This window comes from Zonotrichia albicollis, chromosome 4 (assembly GCF_047830755.1).
Source record: "Zonotrichia albicollis isolate bZonAlb1 chromosome 4, bZonAlb1.hap1, whole genome shotgun sequence".
Lineage (NCBI taxonomy): Eukaryota > Metazoa > Chordata > Aves > Passeriformes > Passerellidae > Zonotrichia > Zonotrichia albicollis.
Window position 1 is genome coordinate 35,410,399 of NC_133822.1, and position 18,692 is coordinate 35,429,090.

An 18,692-nucleotide genomic window follows, 5' to 3' on the forward strand; every position below is an offset into this window, starting at 1 on the left:
TTCAGAGTGGGAGAGGGGGAGGTGAAGACAGCCGGGCAAGCTGCATCTCTGCCAGGCTGCTTCCCATTCTCCTTGTTTTTTCTGAGCCAGAGCATTCGGCACACCCGCTCCGGGTGCCTCCGAGCCCATCTCGCAACGCCCAGGATAGTGGGGTGTGAGGCTGGTGGCCAGGCACCTGGCCCTCCCTTAGCTCTGCTGGCACAGTCCCAGGACAGGACATGTCAAGCTGCAACACCCCTGGGGGCCCCACTGCCCTGGACTTTCCGGAAGTCCTGAAGTCCCTACTGGAGTATTCCTTGCCCTGGACCAACAAGATGACAGGTAGGATTGAGGAAATATGTACTGGGGGTTCTGTTTTGATTTCTCCATCCCCTCCTTCAGTTGCAAGGTGAGAAAGGGGCAGATCTTGTTTGCTGCAAGCCCTTCCAGGGTGTGTTTCCTCAAAGTGTCCAAGTCAGACAGGGAGTCCTGGCACTGTGCATGTTGTGCAGCTAGGAGGAAAAACAGCAGCAATGGATTGATTATAAAATCATGCTGAGCTCCTGATCCTTTTAATCTCTGTGCTCAGCTACTTCTTGGAAACCCTCAAAGATTCACGCACAGAAAAGGCTTGGGCACTAATGTTCATGCTCATATAGAGGCAACTTCCAGGATTGCCATTTGTCGTTGTTCTATGGTTAATAACCACTAAGTCTCCAGACATTGCCTTTTCCCAGACTCAGACTGTCCAGAGAGCCTGCACGGGGCAGGCTGACTGTGCAAACTTTGTTTAATTGTTTATCAGTGAAAAGCTGGGATAGAGAACATAGCAAATGCTGCATTTTCTTTGCAAGAGCACTTCTGTACTCCTAGGCTTTCTTACTCTCTGTGCATCATCCTAGAAAACAATGAGAAGGACCCAGGAGGTTATTTAGTTTGGGCTTTCGCTATGCTGAACACTTTGCTCATGCTGCACTTATGGCTTTGCTAATGCTAGGTCTGCTCCAAGCACCCATCACAGTTTGAGTACTCTCTGGTTTTGGATAGGATGCTACAGACCCTTGACAAGCTGCTTATTGGTTGCTGTGTTTTAATGTTTGCTGCACAGAGCTGGGGAGGTGTACGGGAACACCTCAGCTCAACAAGCCTATGTCTGGGCATGAGAGTTGAGCTCACAGAAACAAACATGCACAGAGCTTGCTCTTCTCTAGGAAGTTGCTACCAGGACATCCAGGCAGCTCTGCAGTGTTGAGGGGCAGCAGAATCCAGGAGCAGAAAAGCCAGACACACAGTGTGGAGAGGGACCCTGCTCTCACTCCAGGGTCAGTGGGAGAAAGGGGCTGCTCCTGTGACAGTAAAGCATTCCCGTAAGGAAAGGCACCTGCCTACACCTGCTGTAATACAGTGAGCCCTATGGCACAGGCACAGCTCCCTGGGGAAAAGGGAAATAGGGCAAGGGGAACTGCCCCACCCCTAAGGGGCTCATTTTGTCACATTGCTCTGCTGCTGCCTTCTGTGAGCTCTCTCTCTCTCTCTTTGCTGAGACTGCCCACTAAGAGGTGTGTTCGCATACCACACATATGAAGTCCCACTGTTTGTGTGGACCAGGGCATGTTTTCCCAGCTGACAGTACCCAGGTAGAAAGTGGAACTGTCTGGGAGGAGGCAGTAACAGCCAAGGGCAGCTCATGTGGTGCACAGCCTTGCTGTGGCTAAGCTGAGTTTGGCTGCTTTTCTGCGATCTCTGCTCTCCACGGCCAAGTGGATTCAATTAATCCAAGGGAGGAGTGCTGGCAAAACCTATCTGTTTAGAGTAGGGGGTAGAGGAGAGATCAATGATTTGAGAGAATAATTTAGTCTTAACTGAACGTGACTTATTTGGCAGCTGAGAGGGCTGTTTTGTGGCAGCTTTCTTCCTCAGCTCCAGGACCACCCTGCCTTTCCGCATCACTTCCCGTAGTCCTCAGAACTGTCTTTATTATGATGCCTCCCTCTCCAGACCAGCATTCCCATCATGGCCCTCTTCCCACAGAGCTCAGTTCTCTCCTTCTGGGTCTCCATACTTGGACAGCACTCATCTGGATTTGCTATTCTCAGGCCTCTCTCTGAAATTCTCTATTCTGCTATTCAAACCTCCCAGCTGGGCTCACTGTACATCTCTCCCTCACACCCTGTGCCCAGCAGTGAGCTGCTTATCACTTGCCTCCCTCCCTGCTGCACCCCAGAACTGGGCTGTTCTGTATCATCTGGCCCTGACAAGACTCCCAGCAGCAACAGCCAAGGCTGCTGCATTCCTCTCCTCGCATCTCATTGTCCTCCACTCTTCCTTCTCAGCCGCAGAGTGAAAGCAAATGCAAAAATCCCAGGCAGATCCCCGCTTAACCAAGAGGGTAAAGCTTGTGGTACAGTGCCTGCTTTCTGTTGGCAATTGCTTTGAACACCTAATCCCCAGAGGCAGTGAGGAAAAGCTCTCAGGGCAGCCTCCCTCCTAGCTGGCAGGGCAGTGCTAATGCTGGAGCAGGGTGATGTGAGAAGCAACCCACAGGAATGTTCCTCAGGAACTCCTCCTTCCTGCCTTTGGGAAGAGCAGCTAACGCTGTGTAGTCTAGATCCTTTCCAAGGAAAGTCACAACTCACAGTGGTGCAGAACAAAACTTCGTACAGTGGAGTATGGGTGCAAATGTGCTGGAGGAAGAACATGGTCAATCTAAAGGGAAAAGCCCTGGAGTAAAAGCTGCTGAGTGGTTTTAATAACCTCCCTTCATACAGACATTACCCAGCAAAGCAGCTGCCACTGAGCTCTGCAGGGGTGATGTGTGCAGACCTTGTTCCTTGAAGGAGTGTTGTACACTACTGAGGCACAGCATCATCCTCGGGGGCCACCAGCATTGACAACAATGGAACAAAGTGACCATGAGAGCCACAACTGAATGGGAAGCCTGCAGCCTGCTCCACTGTGGCTGTGCCTACTTGCCTAAAAGCTGCTCCTTTGTGACCTCACTCGCTTGTGTTCCCTATCACCTATCAGTAGCTGTTTCCTAGACAAAAGCATCACTGCGGGCTTGCTGCCCCTTGCCAAGCTGCGTGTGCTGCCTCTGTCGTGTGTGGTCTGACATCTGTGTCTCATTACCCTCTGTGAAGTGGCATCTCCCTTTCACACATGTGCCTTTTCTTCCTGCCAGCTGAGCTTGGCAGGGCGGAGGGAGTCCATGGAGGGCACGTAACAGCCCTGGAGCACACTGGGCAGCAGAGCATGACCTGCTCTGCCTGCTTCTTGCAACTGGATTTATCAGCCTTGATAAATGATGCATTAACCTGCGCCGTTGCAGCCTATACTAACAGGGTGGCCTTTTCCAAGCTTCCCGTTGGGCAGCATGTGTGCAGGAGTTGCATCGGGAGTCCCACCCGTTCCCTGTGACGGAGGGAGCAGATTGGGCCTCCCAGCCCACGCAAGAGAAGTAGCTGCTGGGTAGGGCAGCTCCACATCTGCCCAGGTTGGGTGGAGATGGCCTCTGGTCCTCATTGCAGTAAGACAATGGAGAAAAACACCTACCCTGTGTGACTTCGCATTCCATTCCTTTTCCTGGGGCATGTGGAGAAGAGTTTAGACCTCATTTTGGTTTTGGTTTTTTGGTTTTTTTTTGTCACAAAGACCATCAGGGTTTATTAGTAAGGGTCAGGTAAAATCGTGCCTCGCCAATTTAATTAAATGTCTGAGGTTTGTGGCAGGGAAGTTCAACCAGGCAGATGCCCAAGTGCCTACCTGAGACGATGTCTTTATTTTCTGCTGGCACGGATGGGAATGCCTCTGCTCTCGGGGCTGTGTTGGATGCAGACGGGCCTATCCCAGCGGAGCACACCCCTCCCTTTCCCGTAGCTTCGCTGCAGCCCATCCTGCCGAGGGAAGAGCAGCCGCTGCTGACAGGAGAAGGCTGTGGCTGCAGCATGATACTTCTACGAATTTGTTCATTTGTGGGAGAGGCTCCTCAGTACCCACCTGTGCTGTCGGGAACGAAATTGGCAATATTTGCTCCCTTCTTGTGTTCAGCAGCTTAAATCCCAGCACGGCATCCTTGCTGCTAAAGCAAGGGAGCCGCTTGGAGAATCACAAGAATTTCTTGTGATCATGACAATTTGGAAAGGCGGCCTCTCCTCCCTTCCCCCAGCAGCCCGCCCATGCCAGCACTGCAGTCAAGTCCCTCTCCCTGCCCATGTTATGTAGGGCATGCCGCTGCGGGCATCGTGTGGAACGGAGGGAGATTAAATCCAGGGCACGCACGAAAGGTGATTTTAGGATCCTAAATGAGGATACGCAAGGGCGGGCTGGAGCGCTGCCGCCGGGACAGGGCAGGGAGGGGGTGCGCAGCCGTCGCGCTGCCGGGACGGCCCTCACGGACGCCCGCTCGGCCGCGGCCCCCTCAGGCACCGGCGGGCGCGCGGAGGCGCAGGGGGCGCGCGGCCTCCGCCGCCTACGCGCGCGCTGCCTCCCCCCGCCTCCTCCGCCCTCCTGACGGTGACGCAGCGCCCGCGGGAGGAGCAGGAGGGGGCGGTGCTCCGAATGCTAATGAGCTCCGTTGAGGCCCCGCCCCTGCACGTGCCCTGGCGGGCGGGGGGCGCGTGCCCGCGCCGGCCGCGGGGAGGGCAGGGCGGGGAAGGCGGGGCCTGTCGGGGCGGGGCCACACCCCTCGGGGGGCACGGGCCAATCCCGGGGCGCGGAGAGGCCGGGCCGGGGCGGGGCCCCGGGGCTCATGAATACTGAAGCACGCGCCGGGCGTCAGCTGGCCGCGCCTGCGCCGTTCGCTCCGCGCTTCGCCGCTGCTGCCGCCGGGTCCCGGAGAGCCGCCGCAGCCCAGCGCCGCCGGTGACCGCTGACAGCCCGCCCGTCCGCGGGGAGTATGCCCGGCCGCGCCGCGCACCAGGAGGCGGCGGCGGCGGCGGGAGGACCAGAGCCCACTGCAGCCGGGGGGAGCGCGGGGGCCGCCGCGCAGCAGGAGCGGCGGGGCCTGGCGGGCGCCTTCCCGCTGGTGCTGAAGAAGCTGATGGAGAACCCGCCGCGGGAGGCGCGCCTGGGTGAGCGCGGGGGCGCGCGCGGGGGCAGCGGGAGCGCGCGGCGCCCCCCAGTTATCCGCCCCCACCGCCCCCTTCCCGCCCCGTGGCTCGGAGGGCGGGACCCGCCGGGTCACGGCGGGACTGGCCGCGGGGGGAGCACCCGCGGGAGAGGCCGCACGCCCCGGCCCTCTCCCTCCGCCCCGTCCCTCCCTCCGCCCCCTGGCCGGCCGAGCCAAGAGCCGGCGGCGCGGGATCGCTCCCCGCCTCCCGGGGATCGCCCTCTCCGGAGCGTGTAGGTGCCTGCGCTGGGCAGAAGCGAGCGCTGCGGGAGCGAGGGGTGGGCAGGAGCCGAGACGCGGCACGCTGGGTTTGGTCCCTCGGCTCTCTGCAGCCTCCCCCGCCTGTAGACGCGTAGCTGGGAGCAGCAGTGAGAAGGTTTCCCGGCTTGCTTGACCTTAATTGCTGGGAAGTTGCCCGATGACACGAGTAAACAGCGGATCCCCTCAGATTAGGTTCGGTGATAATCCATAAGGGTATGAGTGACTGCCTGCACATGCAGTCCTGCATGGCTGAAGCTGCCTCTCTACCACTGCTGATGTGGACAGCAGCTGTGTAAATAACAGTGCTGGTGCTTGTAGTCTTCGGTGCTCATGGCACACTTTCTTTTTTCTTGGCTTTTCTTTCTTTTTTTTTTTTTCCCCTTCTCATCTGGCAGTATTTTTGCCGTTCTGAGTATCAGTTTCATTTCGAGGAAGGCTCAGGATTATCTGCACTGCTGTGCTAGTGTATAATAAAAGAAGTCCTTACACCTGTGAATTTTGAGGTTAAAAATAATTTTTTGGAACAGTAGACAACATCCAGGGTAAACCACGGCATAAGCAACGTTGTCAAGATTGTTGCCAGTGAGGATCTTATCTACCTTGCATGTCTAATATTGCACAATACCCTGTAAATCCATTTTGTGATTCTGGAGACTATCTTTTTCTCCTTTCTTCTAAAAAAAAGTCAGCTTGTGATAAAGGTTTTAGTTATGTTGCTATGGTGCAGGATGCTGCAGCACACAGAATCTTGAATCTGCAAAATAATGGGATTTCTTAAGATATTTCTGCACCCAGTCCTTTTTAAAGACATTAGTGCCAGCAGGAGCAATTTCAGTTCATGCATGGTTGCTGATAGGGTTTTAGTGACTTTGTCTTGGGGCTGATTTCTGTGTTCAGAATCATGTGATGTGGCCTATGGAGATGTAAAATTTTGAAATTAATATGATTGTGAGGTAGTGCATTTTTCTAAAATTAGAAACATTTGATACTAGATTGATTACTAGATGACCCTGTTCCAGTTCATGAAGGTGCTCAGCTGAAGCTTGCTAGTGAGTCCATTTCCTCTTGATTATCCCTCTCCGTTCATGGTGTGATAAAGTTCAGATTATTCTTGTTCTTAAAATTTCTCCATAGATTTCCTTAGTTCACCTTGTTCTGTTTCACTCATACTTTGTGGAACTTGTTGCTCTGTGTTTATTTTGGTCTGATACTTGTTTGCATATTCAAGACAAAAGAAAGAATGCCTTCATTGTCAGCAGGTTTACAAAACTCCTAGTTTACAAAAGGCTTGTCAATAGACCTGTGACTCAATTGACTTCAGAAGGTCCTTGATTGTTTTCTGTTCTTTTAATTGTGATACACTCAAAATGTTAAAAAATTACTCATTCACTTAATCCAGTGGTGCACTTTCAGCAAACTTTCTGAGAAAAGACCCTGTGCTTTTGTCTGGAATGCCTACTGACAAAACCACAGTTTTCTATCTTACTCTGTAAGGAATTGTATCAGCTAGCTGCAGTGTCTGTCCATTTGTAGTCTCTGCAAGCTACCTGTGGGTTTTCCAATTGCTGTGGGTAATTTGACTACCCACTCAAAGGCAGCAGCTTTCCAATCCTCTGAGCAGCAGAGGGAGGTCAGCCAGTTCCAGCAGAATGCCCTCCCCTTGAACACCCTGCCATGGACCAGGTACAGCTCACCAGCCTTGCTGCGAGTTGGAAGGATTCAATAAATAAAAATAATGATATTTCTATTAAAAAAGGAAAAGTCCTGTGGGTTAAGGGAAGGCAAGTATTCTGGAGCAGAAGCGTCGGTCTCTTCCATTAGTAAGGAGCTGCTGCATACTCTCCAAAGGATGCCTTAATCACCAGTTGCATGCTGCTGTGGCAGGAGAAATGCCTCAGCAAACATCACAGTAATGGGCATTAGGGATAGGGAACCCTGCAACCTGCCTTGTTCCATCCTCACAAGTGGGACTAAAGATTTATGGAGCAATCAGCCCATACATACATACACATACATACATATATATATATATATATAGTGGTTTCAGTATAATTTGACAATATTTTGATGGTGAACAAGAGGAAGTTTGTCAAATAATTGTTTGTTCTGTTTGTTGCTGGGCTAGCTCTTGACAGCATGGTGGCCAAAATCTTTTGGTTGGTTTTTGGTTTAGTTGGTTTTTTGGTTTTGAGGAAAAGCCAGGACAGGGAATAAAGCTCTTTTCATGCTGCTACTTATGGTTAAAACAGCAGTATTTCCAACAGTTCAGTAACTGAAATGGTCCACTTAAGTCACTGAGCATAAACTGGTGTCCTCGCTGTTGACAGCAAATGTAGAGCTCAGTTAATAGGTCACAGTAGTAGAATGAGGGGGCTAAATCAGACATGAGCCATCATCTGCAGAAGTACAGTCCAGATTTATCAGGGTGACCTTGAATCACTGCAAATGGAGCTTCTTAGGATACTGCAGCTCTGCTGTCAGGTAATACCTGTTTACACTATAAATATCTTAAGAGAATTAATCTTTCAGGTCCCTGTGCTGAGGTAGGCAGAAACTTCCCCCTCAAGATGTAAGAAGTTAATTAGTGTTTCATTAGATGTTGTGCACCCAAGCAGGATGTTGTGTGGCAGAAATAAAGATTAAATTAATAGAAAGAAACCCGTGGGAAAACATCAATGCAAAAATGATCATACAAAGGTTTTACCATGTTATATATCTCTTTGAAACAGATGAGCTCCCAATGTGTGTTAATTTCTGCTGTTTTATTTCAGATACTGTTAGAAGTGAGGGAGGAGAGAGAGACAGCATAGCTAAACAAAGACAGCACTGGGAGCCCAGTGCTTGCTGAGTTGTCAGCTTGTAGCAAAAGGACAAAAAATTTCAGATGCTTTTCTCACGTGGAGGAAGAATCTAATGTGGTGCGAGCCAGGGACAATCACGAGAGGAAACTGGGGGAACCACAGTTCTTCCAGGTTACTGCAGGACAGCAGGGTGATCATGCACATCCAAAAGGCATTAAAAGATCTGACAAGAGCCACATATCCAAGTACTGTAGTCTTTTTAGCTTCCACCTTCTGAAAAATATTTTTATGCCTTATATCCAGTCTAACAATCAGTTAATATTTTTTCCTCTCTTGGAGATGTCCTATTAGGTGTTGCAAAACAAAAGCACTATGAAAACTGACATAACTTATAATGGTGTACTGTTTTCCAGAGTTAAGAAATTTTTTTCTTTTAGTTGACATTTTGACTTGACATTGCACAAGATTTTTTATCATGCTAATTAAAAATAGTTATTTACAAATAATTCATTAGTGTTGCTTGGATTTGTTTTGGTGCTACGTTTACTAGGATATCATCCACAATATCCAATGCAAATCTGGGTTTGCTTGTGCTGGGCACTATGAAGTGTTGGGGAGTACACAATCTCTATTCACAGGTGAAATGTTGGTTCCAATTTGGTGGGGTGTGCTCCAGTAGTAAGGGAAATCCTCCTTATATATGGAGCAGATGCTGTTTCTTTACTGGCTTCAAGTGGGAGCTGTTTAGAAGCATTCTGGTTATTTACACCATTACTGTTAATCGGCATGTTTGCTTTGTCCAAGCAAAGGGTAGGAAAGCTCCAGAACTCTCCATGGAAAGGAGTTTATAGCAGGAACAGGAGCTGGAAGATGGTGATTTGGAGGGAGTAGTGTGAAGTGGCAAGGAGAAGGCTAAAAGCTACAAGTTGATATTACCAAAGCTTAGGTCCAGGAGCCACTGGTCTGAATTCAATGTATCCTTTAGGTACTTGCTCTTGATCCCAAGCTGGTGTCTGGTGAATACTTTCTCAGCTGCTTCGTTTAAAATCAGTATCTTCTTTTGTATAAAATATTCAGAATACGGTAGATAATTTACTTTGTATGGCAGCACTGTTCTTTCAGCCATAAAAAGCTCTTTCAGCCACACATCCACACCAGCTAAGGCAACAGCGGAAGGAATGCCACTTTTATCAGAATAGGTTTTATATAAATAGGCTTTTCTGATTTAGAGCCCAGTTTCACCCCCACTTCCACCCCCGATAAAGAAAAATGCTCCTTTAGCATGTTGTAGCCAGTCTAGAAAACTCTAATGCCAAAGATTGGTGCATTTTGTTGGGCTAATCTCTCTTAATACTGGAGATCTAAACTTGGTCCAGTGTATGTCCTTGGAGTCCCTGTTCTATTGAACTGAGTATTTGTTGGCTTCCATGGTAATGCCCAGTTTGCAGGTGATGAGGATACAACTGGTGACTGTTCCTTCCTTTTGACAGCAGTGCTGGCTCAGTGCTGGCAGTACTAGCACTGCTTCTGGAATGCCTCCTTCACTGCTGATAGAACTGCCTGGCTGCATGGAGAACTGGATCAGGAAAATGACTTGGATTTTTAATTTTTTTTCTCTGCCAGCTTATTTTTATCTCTTAAATTATGTAATTATTCTGTAACTTGAGTTTTCTGCTTGGATTCTGTCCCAGACAATTGTTAAGATTCAGTAGCTATGGGGAACATAGAAACAGCCATTTTTCTGTAATATGTGCACTGTAGCACAGTAAATGGAGAAAAATTCATCAGTCTCTTGTGACTTGGGGGTGTGATGTGGGAGTGTGCCTTATTAGACATCTCCCCAAAGAGTGAAAATTGTATGTAGGTACTCTGAACTATCTATAGTGAGCAGCACTTGGAGCTATTGCTTTCTGTGGACATGCTGAGTCATTTCAGAGAGAAATGCTTCTAAAATGCTGAACAATAAGCATCCAGGTCTCTGGTGTCCTATGGACCTTCTGACTGATTTTCAAATGTAATCTGAAAACCCATATTCCTCTCCCATTCGTATTTAAATTATTGTTCTGCACCTTCCTTCTTTGTGCATAGAATAAGCTACTCTGCCTCCTCAGAATTTTCTTAATGGTTTCCCATGTAATCCTGCTTAGGGACACTGACTTTGGTTGTCTTCTGAGGTGGGTATGTGAAACCCAGGCTGTGTTGCAGTGCCTGGTTAATAAGCTCCATGCACCTTGGTAAGCTGTCAGCAAAGGTGCTGCTCTGCAGGGCTGCTCAGCTGCCTGGGGCCCAGCCATCACAGGGGGTTAGAGCCTTCCACACAGAAATGTTGCTTTTCAACATCTGGTTTTCCAGATCATGTCATGAGGCAGAGCCATGAGCTGAATTTCCTTTCATGGGGATTTTATTGGACTCTTAAACCTTGAGAATCTCCTGTGTTTCAGCTTGTACAGTGACCTACTTGTATTTTTCAGATAAAGAGAAGGAGAAAATAAAGCTTGAAGAAGATGAGGCAGCAGCTGCCAGCACTATGGCAGTCTCAGCTTCCCTCATGCCACCCATTTGGGACAAAACTATTCCTTATGATGGCGAGTCTTTCCACCTGGAGTACATGGATCTGGATGAGTTCCTGCTGGAGAATGGAATTCCTTCCAGCCCTACTCACCTGGATTTGAACCAGAATCCACTCTTGCCTGTGGCTGAGTTGGAAGGGAAGGAATCTGCCAGTGCTTCCACTGGTTCTCCTGCATCTTCCTCTTCCACTGCAGTTTACCAGCAATCTGAAGCAGCCTCCAGCACAGGTACATGGAATAATATAGGGCTCTGAGGGACTTCTGTTGTTCTCGTATTAAAAGGTGTCTCTGTAGATCAAAAAGGAGATATGCTAACCTGTCAGTGTTTGCTGTGGCAGGTTAAACAGTTAAACATGCTCAATGTAGAGCCATAGTTCATGTGTCAATTCATGAAGATGCTGCCTCTCCTTTTCTTTCTCCCTTTCCATCCTATAAAGAATGAGCGTCTGTCAGTGTGCAGTCTGTTTTGCTTTTGAAATTATAAGAGCTGAAATAGCAACATAAAGTATTTGCTTTCTTGGTATTGCTCATATAGTATTTTCTCAACTTGTCCAGCTTCTTACTTTCTCAGGTAATTTTACAACAGATTTGATAGCTTGTCACAAGTCATTTTTATTACCTTGGTCTGCTTGGGTGAACTTATGTGAACTTAATGTACCTCAAATAACAATGTTAAATAGAAAAACAATGAAGCAATCATTATTGTGGTAGCCTCGGAAATGTGAAAACAGACACTTGGAAAAGGTGTTTTAATGATGCAGTTTGATGTTCTGTGGTGCTTTGAAGTGGGAATGGAGGAAAAAACAAACAAAACTGTGCTTAAATGGTACTAGGAAACTTCATTTGTACTATGGAGATGTTCTCTTAAAGAATTCAGCTGCTCAGTTTGCCCTACATTTAGAGTTTAAATATGATAGCCATCACAGTACTATTTTATGAGCAAGCTTGAAAGAAAGCATTTTGCTCTGGACCTCTTTTGTGAATCTCTGGGAAAGATAACATGGAATTCCTTCCATAAGTTACAGGGTGTGGCTTTTTTTTAGGTGGTATATGCAAAACTTATTGATCACTACTGCACATGGCAGTGACATGCAGTTTTGCAACTCATGTATATGAAGTTTTGTAAACAATAGATTAATATGATAAAGCTCATATGAGCACTACCAGTGTCAGACTTCTCTGTTGGGCCATTTATTTCCATGTGGAAAAGAAGAAGAATACTGTTGCATTTGTAGCAAATCCTCCTTTATTTAGTCAGCTGTTTGGAAGTCTACTTATCTGACCTTTGAAGGTCCCAGGGACTGGGGTCTTTGGGCAGGCTTGTTTCTGTAAGGATTTGTATGGTACAAAACTCAGGCTGATACAAGTTTCTCCCTTCTTACTGCCACTGAAGGTGCTTTTTGTGTGTGCAAACCATGTAATTTTTGCCAAGGAAGTATTAACTTCTGTCCTGCATCTGTCTACTCATGTCTGTTATTCTGGCATATGCTTCTAGGGTTATATTACAGACTGGACTGTGAACTCTTTCTCTGTACGAGCAGCAGTACAGCACCCACCACACCTCAGGGAAGCACCAACTAATTCTATGAGATATTTCTCTCCACCGGGCAATAAAGTTGGCTTCTTTGTTGATTCTCTTCATCCTGCTGAATATACTGTAATTTCTCCTGTTGTTGCCAGAGTCCCCACCACAAAATGAGAGAAATACACCCAGCCCCATTGATCCTGACTGCGTAGAAGTTGAGGTGAATTTCAACCCTGACCCTGCTGATTTAGTGCTGTCCAGTGTGCCTGGCGGTGAGCTCTTCAATCCTCGCAAACACAAGTTTACTGAAGAGGACCTGAAACCACAACCTATGATTAAAAAAGCCAAGAAGGTTTTTGTCCCAGATGAGCAAAAGGTAACAGATTTATTGCTGCAAACTCTTCTAGGCTTTGATAAAAATTTCTGACTCTTTGTCCGAACACTTTGACATAGAGAGCTAATGCAGTTTACCTACCTGATTGGTCAGAAGCACTGCCAAGAATAGAATTGGCAAGCCAGCTGCTGTGCTTGCTGGTTTGCAGGTTTTGGTATCATGAGCTAATTACTGGCAAGGAGTGGCTGATCATGCTATACACAGAAATTAGAAGAGCTATCAAGTCAAATCCTTATCACCTGCGCTTTTGAAGGCTGTTGTCTATATTTGCCCAGTATTGTGTCTATTAGTCTGTGCCTATTGTGTCTGGACAGATTAGACACAATAGAACAGGTGGTTTTATGTAAAAGTTCACTCCTGAATTGAAACTAAGTAAAGGAAGCATTTCAGTTGGACAGCTTCTTAATACCCAAGTCTCTAAATCTCTTTAGTTCTAGCAAACCACTTGGTTAATCCTAAAAGAAGACTTGTGTAAAGATGAAATCTTACAGCACTGTGTGGTCTCCATTTTGATGTCTGAGCCCTGCAAACCTGTGGAGGAGATTCCTCAATAGAGCAGTCAGTGTGAATATCATTATGCAATAAAGAGGTGTCTCCAAAACACTTGTCAGTTTGGCGTCTGTTTTTTAATACAGGATGAAAAATACTGGACAAGGCGAAAGAAGAACAATGTGGCAGCAAAGCGTTCCCGTGACGCCCGGCGGTTAAAGGAGAACCAGATCACAATTCGGGCGGCCTTTCTTGAGAAAGAGAACACAGCCCTGAGGACGGAGGTGGCAGAGCTGCGCAAGGAAGTGGGACGATGCAAGAACATTGTTTCTAAATACGAGACCAGATACGGACCCTTGTAAGCACACCCTTTTCCTTGTTAGGGCTCTTTGTTTTAGCCTCTTAGACTTCTCTGCCTTCTGTAGAGACTCCCAGAAATAAAGTTTATGGAGGCTTTGCCATTTTGCATCTACACTAGAAAGAAACCAACAAAACACAAACAAACCCTGTTTCTGTTGGCACAGCTTGTTCAGGCCCTTTCCTGATCATTCTGTTGTCCGTAATCTTAGTGTCCATATTTAGAATCTTGTTTTCAACACTGATAGAACATTTTCTGATGTCATACAATTGAACAGATTCACCTGTCTCGAGGAATAACTGTGGATCCCTCCGGACTGGAAAGAGCTTTTGCTATCTGTTCTAACCTTCATTTTTAAGTGGAGAAAGAGCCTAGGAGACTCTCCTCTCCTCTCTCTCTTTCTTCTTTTTTTTTTTTTTATGTTTAATTTTCAAACTCTTGCTCTTTTCTCCTCTCCATTCCACCTCTCCCTCCCAGTAAAAGTGTAAAACATAAGTTTAGAATATAAGTAGATGTTGCTGGGCAGCATCAAGAAATTGTTTCCTCTCCCATTCAGTGGCACTAGAAAGTATCTGTTGTATAGAACTCTGTTCCTGCTGAGGAGGAATAGGAGAACCTTTAGGACAGGAAGACAGGAAAACATTCAATCTCTTGTAAAAACAGAAGTATTGCAAGATTAGTCTATGAATGTTATGCAGAATGGAGTCAGTGCAGTTTAGATTACAATACTGTCTAAATGTCTTGTTAGGTTCTAATCCTGAATAACCTGCAGAAACCAAGGAGAGAGAATAGTGAATCACTCATTTTACATATGTGGACAAAATAATTTCATGTGGGTTCTAGACTGTATTTCTACCACCACCCCTACTTTTTTTCCTTAGCGGGTCTTTCTTCTTGAACTGCTGATAAAGCAGCATGTTGCACTTAACTGAGAAGTAAGGGAGATTTAGAAAAAGAGGGCTGGCTCATTAGGCTGAACCTTGAGTTCCAGCTATTAAAAAATGGCCAGCACCTTATGCTTTGAAAGAAGGGGCTTTTTTTAAAGAAGTAAACAAGCCACTGTTATTTTACTGCACCTTACCTGTTGTGCAAGAGATTGAGAGAGAGTTTTGGTCCTTTGCCTCGTGATCACACTATGGGATAAGCTACACCCACTATAAACACAAACAGTTTACCTCACTGTCTCCTGTGTAGCAGTATATCTGGTCTCTCCACGCTTGCTGGTTCTATCTCCAGCATGTTTCCTGATAGCAAATTAGCACACAAGACTTGCCCTCTGGGAAGTAATCCATTCTCAGCACCAAGCACTGCTTCAACAATGTATGGTGTTAAAAGAAAAAAATTCGCTGTGTGTGATGTTGAGACCTTCTACACGACCTACAACTGCAAGAAGTAGAAGCTTTACCAGAAGTATATGTCTAGAAGTCCTCTTAACAAGAGAAGCTGTCTTAAAAGAGTGGCTGTGTCAGAACTCTTAGGCTATACTTCCTGGGATAATATTTATATTAAGGAGTAAATGTGGGATGGTGATGTTGCTGGTAGTTGCAGTTCCTCTATTGAAATCTGAAAATACATTAGAAAAGCATTAGGGCTTATTTTCTATGCTAGAGACTAGCTTGTCTTTTAAACATAATGTGGAAATTATGAGTTTAGAGCAATTTTGTGTTGAATTCTTAAGGAAGTGGAGAAGCAGGCTAATCCACAACACCTGATGTATGCTTTGAACTATTCCCCCCTCCGCCCCCCCGCTGTTATGCTCTTAATTTGACTAGAGTGGCTCTTGATGCAGTGTTGGTCTAATTTCTTTCAAACATACTAAAAGTTGTCACCCTTTCAGCAGGGGTTTTTTCTTTCACAGGGTGGTTTGTGGTGGTGATGGTGGGAAGTATGTTATAAATAAATTGTCACACTAAACACTTTGCTTTGTTTAAAGTGACTTATCTGATTCCGAGTGATGCAACTTTAAAGACTTTTAAAAACAAAGAAACTAAAAAGCACACATGAATCGCCAGTCTTCAGAGTGAGCAGTGAAATCTATGAGGTGTCCCAACACAAACAACTGATGATGACCCTGCCTGCCTCCTTGCCTGCAAGTACCCCATCTGACTACCCAGGGCTGGGCATGATGAAAAGTGCAAAGTCTCCTTAATTCTGTATATGGCTTTCTTATCTGTCTTTCTCACTGTAACTATGAACTACAATAAGCTTACCTACTGGGGTTTTGTCAAGACACTCAAAGTTCATGTCTCAAAGTCTGTTGACAGCCTGTGTGAATAGTGACTCTTCGTTTGGCACTCAAGTGGAAGAAGAGGGAGTTTTAAATGAAAGTGTCTGTATATATAAAGAACTGCTATATTTTAAGACTCTTTTCCCTGCAGTATAATGAATTTTATTTAATACTGCAGCTCCCTTCTGGTACAGTGTAGCGTATTGTGGAGTACTGTGAGTGCAGAACTAAAGACACCGGGAAGACAGCAGCCCGTAACGTGTGAGACTTCAGTGCAGAAGATTACAGCAGATGTACTGAAATAATCCAGAAAGCACCACAGTGTGCCATACAGGGAGTAATAAACCTCTATCAAATGACCCACGTAATAATAACCCACATCGGTGGCTTTCCTGCTCCACAGCTACACTGCTGTAACCTGCCTTTTCCTTTAGTTCATTTATGAGGCTCACTTTCTTTTATGGTATCTTGCTGAAAAAGAATCTATTCTTCTGCTAACAACTTAGCAGTCATGGAAAAGGTGCTATTCTGAGCTGCTGATCTCCAGGTCTTTTGGCAATCTGAAACTACCAAATGAGTATTAGCTCCAGGAAAACAATGGCTATTAGTTGCCATATTGCCATTTTCTGTCTCTTGACTGCAGGACAACTGTGGTGCTGAAGGTGAAACAGCCAATGATATCCCACAGTTACAATGGGCAGCTTAAGAGTGAGGACCCTTGTGCTCATGTGGGAGGGTAGATGAAAGCTTGGATAGATTGTGGTGATGTTTATTGTGTTTAGAAGATGGAGGAAGTAGGTGGAAGTTCCGTTGTAAGAATTTCATCAGCATAACAAGAATCTGCTCTATATTAAGGGAGCTTGAGAGCTAAATCTGTGTGGGAAGAGCAAGAGTAGTTACTTTCTAGGAAAGGAGTACAGGGCCATGCTTGTAGCCAAAATGGAGATTGTAAGACAGGAGTGTGTTCATGCCTAGAGATTAATGAATAGCATACACCTCAAAAAAAAAAAACCTTGAAAGCTTTCTGAAGCACAAGTGCCAAAATTATGAGGCATGACTAGTTACCAGCATAGCTCAGTACTATCATATTGAACAATTATTTTGACTTTGTGTTCACCCAAGAGATTCTACCCCTAATTTCAGAGCAGAAATACAAAGAGAAAAATGTGAGAAGCAGCAGCTAACATTGTAAGCTTAATTAAAAAAAAATAAAAATCAAAAGCGAGGATTCATAACCTGTGTTTGACAGCATAACCTTTGTACAGAGCTTATATATTAAATGTAGTTTTTGACCTATCATTTTTAATGGACAATGTACTGAAGTAAAGAAAGTGTTTTTAATTTTTTGCTGGCTACCAAAGTATACTTATGAGTGTATTATTATAAAGCTCTGAGATAATCTTGGGATATTTTTATCAAATAGATAAATATCTTAGTTCCATGTTGCTGATATGGCAGCATATATCTCTACCTGTATTGAGTACTGCTGATTTGGACTGATATTTTTGGTATGTACTGGTTTTTGCTTTACTTTGGTGATAAAGGCCCAAACCATGGATTAAGAAAAACAAACCAGCAAGAAAACAAACAACCATGACAGCATGTAAATGTAGCAACTCTTTTCATTTATAATCTTAAATTTTCAGTTTGCCCTGGCTGTTCTTAAATGTCATGCTTCCTGTTTAAATCACAAAGCCAAAAGCTGAATAGCTGGGCAAAGAAGTTGCTTCATTTGGATCCTACTGTGCTTAGGAATATCTTTTAAATACTTATATATTGTATACAGGATTTCTTTTTGCGGTATGTCATAACATTTTAACAGCAAAATATTCAGTCAATGAGATTAGCATGTGCAATTCTATTGTTTTATTTCTGTTATCTTAAAAGCTTACACAGTGGAAACCAACAGTGAATGTTCATTAGATCTTTCTTTCAGAGAAGACTGTTAGCAAACATTTGTGCTTCCCTGTAGGACAATGCAGATTTGCACAATCTGTGATTTATGTGTCTACGGGTTGCAAAACTGGAAAATTGCACTTTAGGGTGAGTGCAGCTCAACTTTTGTAGCTGGGGAATTTGGTGTTGTTGTTATTAAGGAGCAGTATCTTTAAAAATAGATGAGAGGGTAGTAACTATTTAAAGGAGTGCAGATATAGCCAGACAGAAAATACTGTGCAATGCTGAACTCCTTTCTCAGTTTTTGCAGTCTCAGGAAGTTAAGTTTATTGCTCCAGAGCTCCCTGCTCCTCTCAGAATGATTCACTCTATCATTTTGTTTCTTTGACTAGGATGACAATCCTATCTGTAAGTGATAACTTGGGTATGTTTTCTTAGTGATCATAAGAAGAGAAATATTCTTTTAGCTCAATTTGAATGTTAAAAGATGCTGAATTGACACTGTTAGGGTTTGAAGTTCTCTAGCCTTGGAACATACTCTGTAGAGGCCATAAGTTTGCCTGATGCCAACCTAACCCCATTCCACAAAGGGACCATCTCCAAGGGGAGAGAATAAAGGGCATGTGCACCTTTCAGCATCACTGCAGGGATTGCCAGGAAAGAGAGCAGTTCATGACAATTGTACTTTCATTAGGAAGAAGATTGACACCACATGGCCATTTCATAGTACTAACTTTGAAAATATATAAACTGTGGGTGAAAGGTGGACAACGAGTGTTGTTTTACTCTACAGAAGACAGCAGTTATGAATAAATAATGTGCAATTTTTAATACAGTATTGCTTTCATACATGATGATCTAATCTACGTATAGTCAGTGTCTAAAAATTCCAAAAAGCTTAATCTTTCACCTGTTGCCAAGATCTGCTCCCACTGAAGCTGGTAACAAAGATATCATTAACTCCCACAGGAAAAAGTCTTTACTCTTATGTGGTTATTGTAAAGTTTTAGCAAGTGTTGGAGTCATGGGTGTCTTTGCTTTCCTCTGAAGCATTCTGTGCTGGGATCAGGTGGATACATCTCAGA

The 18,692-nt window shown here is 45.3% G+C and overlaps 1 protein-coding gene across 2 annotated transcripts; it reads left to right on the plus strand.

Annotated features, from left to right (window-relative positions):
- Window positions 1–16,755, plus strand: TEF (TEF transcription factor, PAR bZIP family member). 2 transcript variants are annotated; one of them, XM_005488673.4, is made up of 5 exons: window positions 1–321; window positions 10,620–10,946; window positions 12,399–12,619; window positions 13,273–13,484; window positions 15,418–16,755. In XM_005488673.4, exons 1-5 carry the CDS (start codon window positions 219–221, stop codon window positions 15,437–15,439), a joined length of 885 nt encoding a protein of 294 aa, XP_005488730.2. In that variant the 5' UTR covers window positions 1–218; the 3' UTR covers window positions 15,440–16,755. The 2 variants fall into 2 exon arrangements, with proteins under 2 accessions (XP_005488730.2, XP_005488728.2); XM_005488671.3 differs by lacking the exon at window positions 1–321 and adding an exon at window positions 4,744–5,048.
- Window positions 16,756–18,692: the final 1,937 nt, after the last annotated feature.

Coding starts and splice junctions, on each gene's coding strand:
- TEF (XM_005488671.3), top strand. CDS start 4,874: ATGCCCGGCCGCGCCGCGCACCAGGAGGCGGCGGCGGCGGCGGGAGGA. Junction 5,049..10,619: donor GCCGCGGGAGGCGCGCCTGG/GTGAGCGCGGGG, acceptor TGTATTTTTCAG/ATAAAGAGAAGGAGAAAATA. Junction 10,947..12,398: donor TGAAGCAGCCTCCAGCACAG/GTACATGGAATA, acceptor TGTTGTTGCCAG/AGTCCCCACCACAAAATGAG.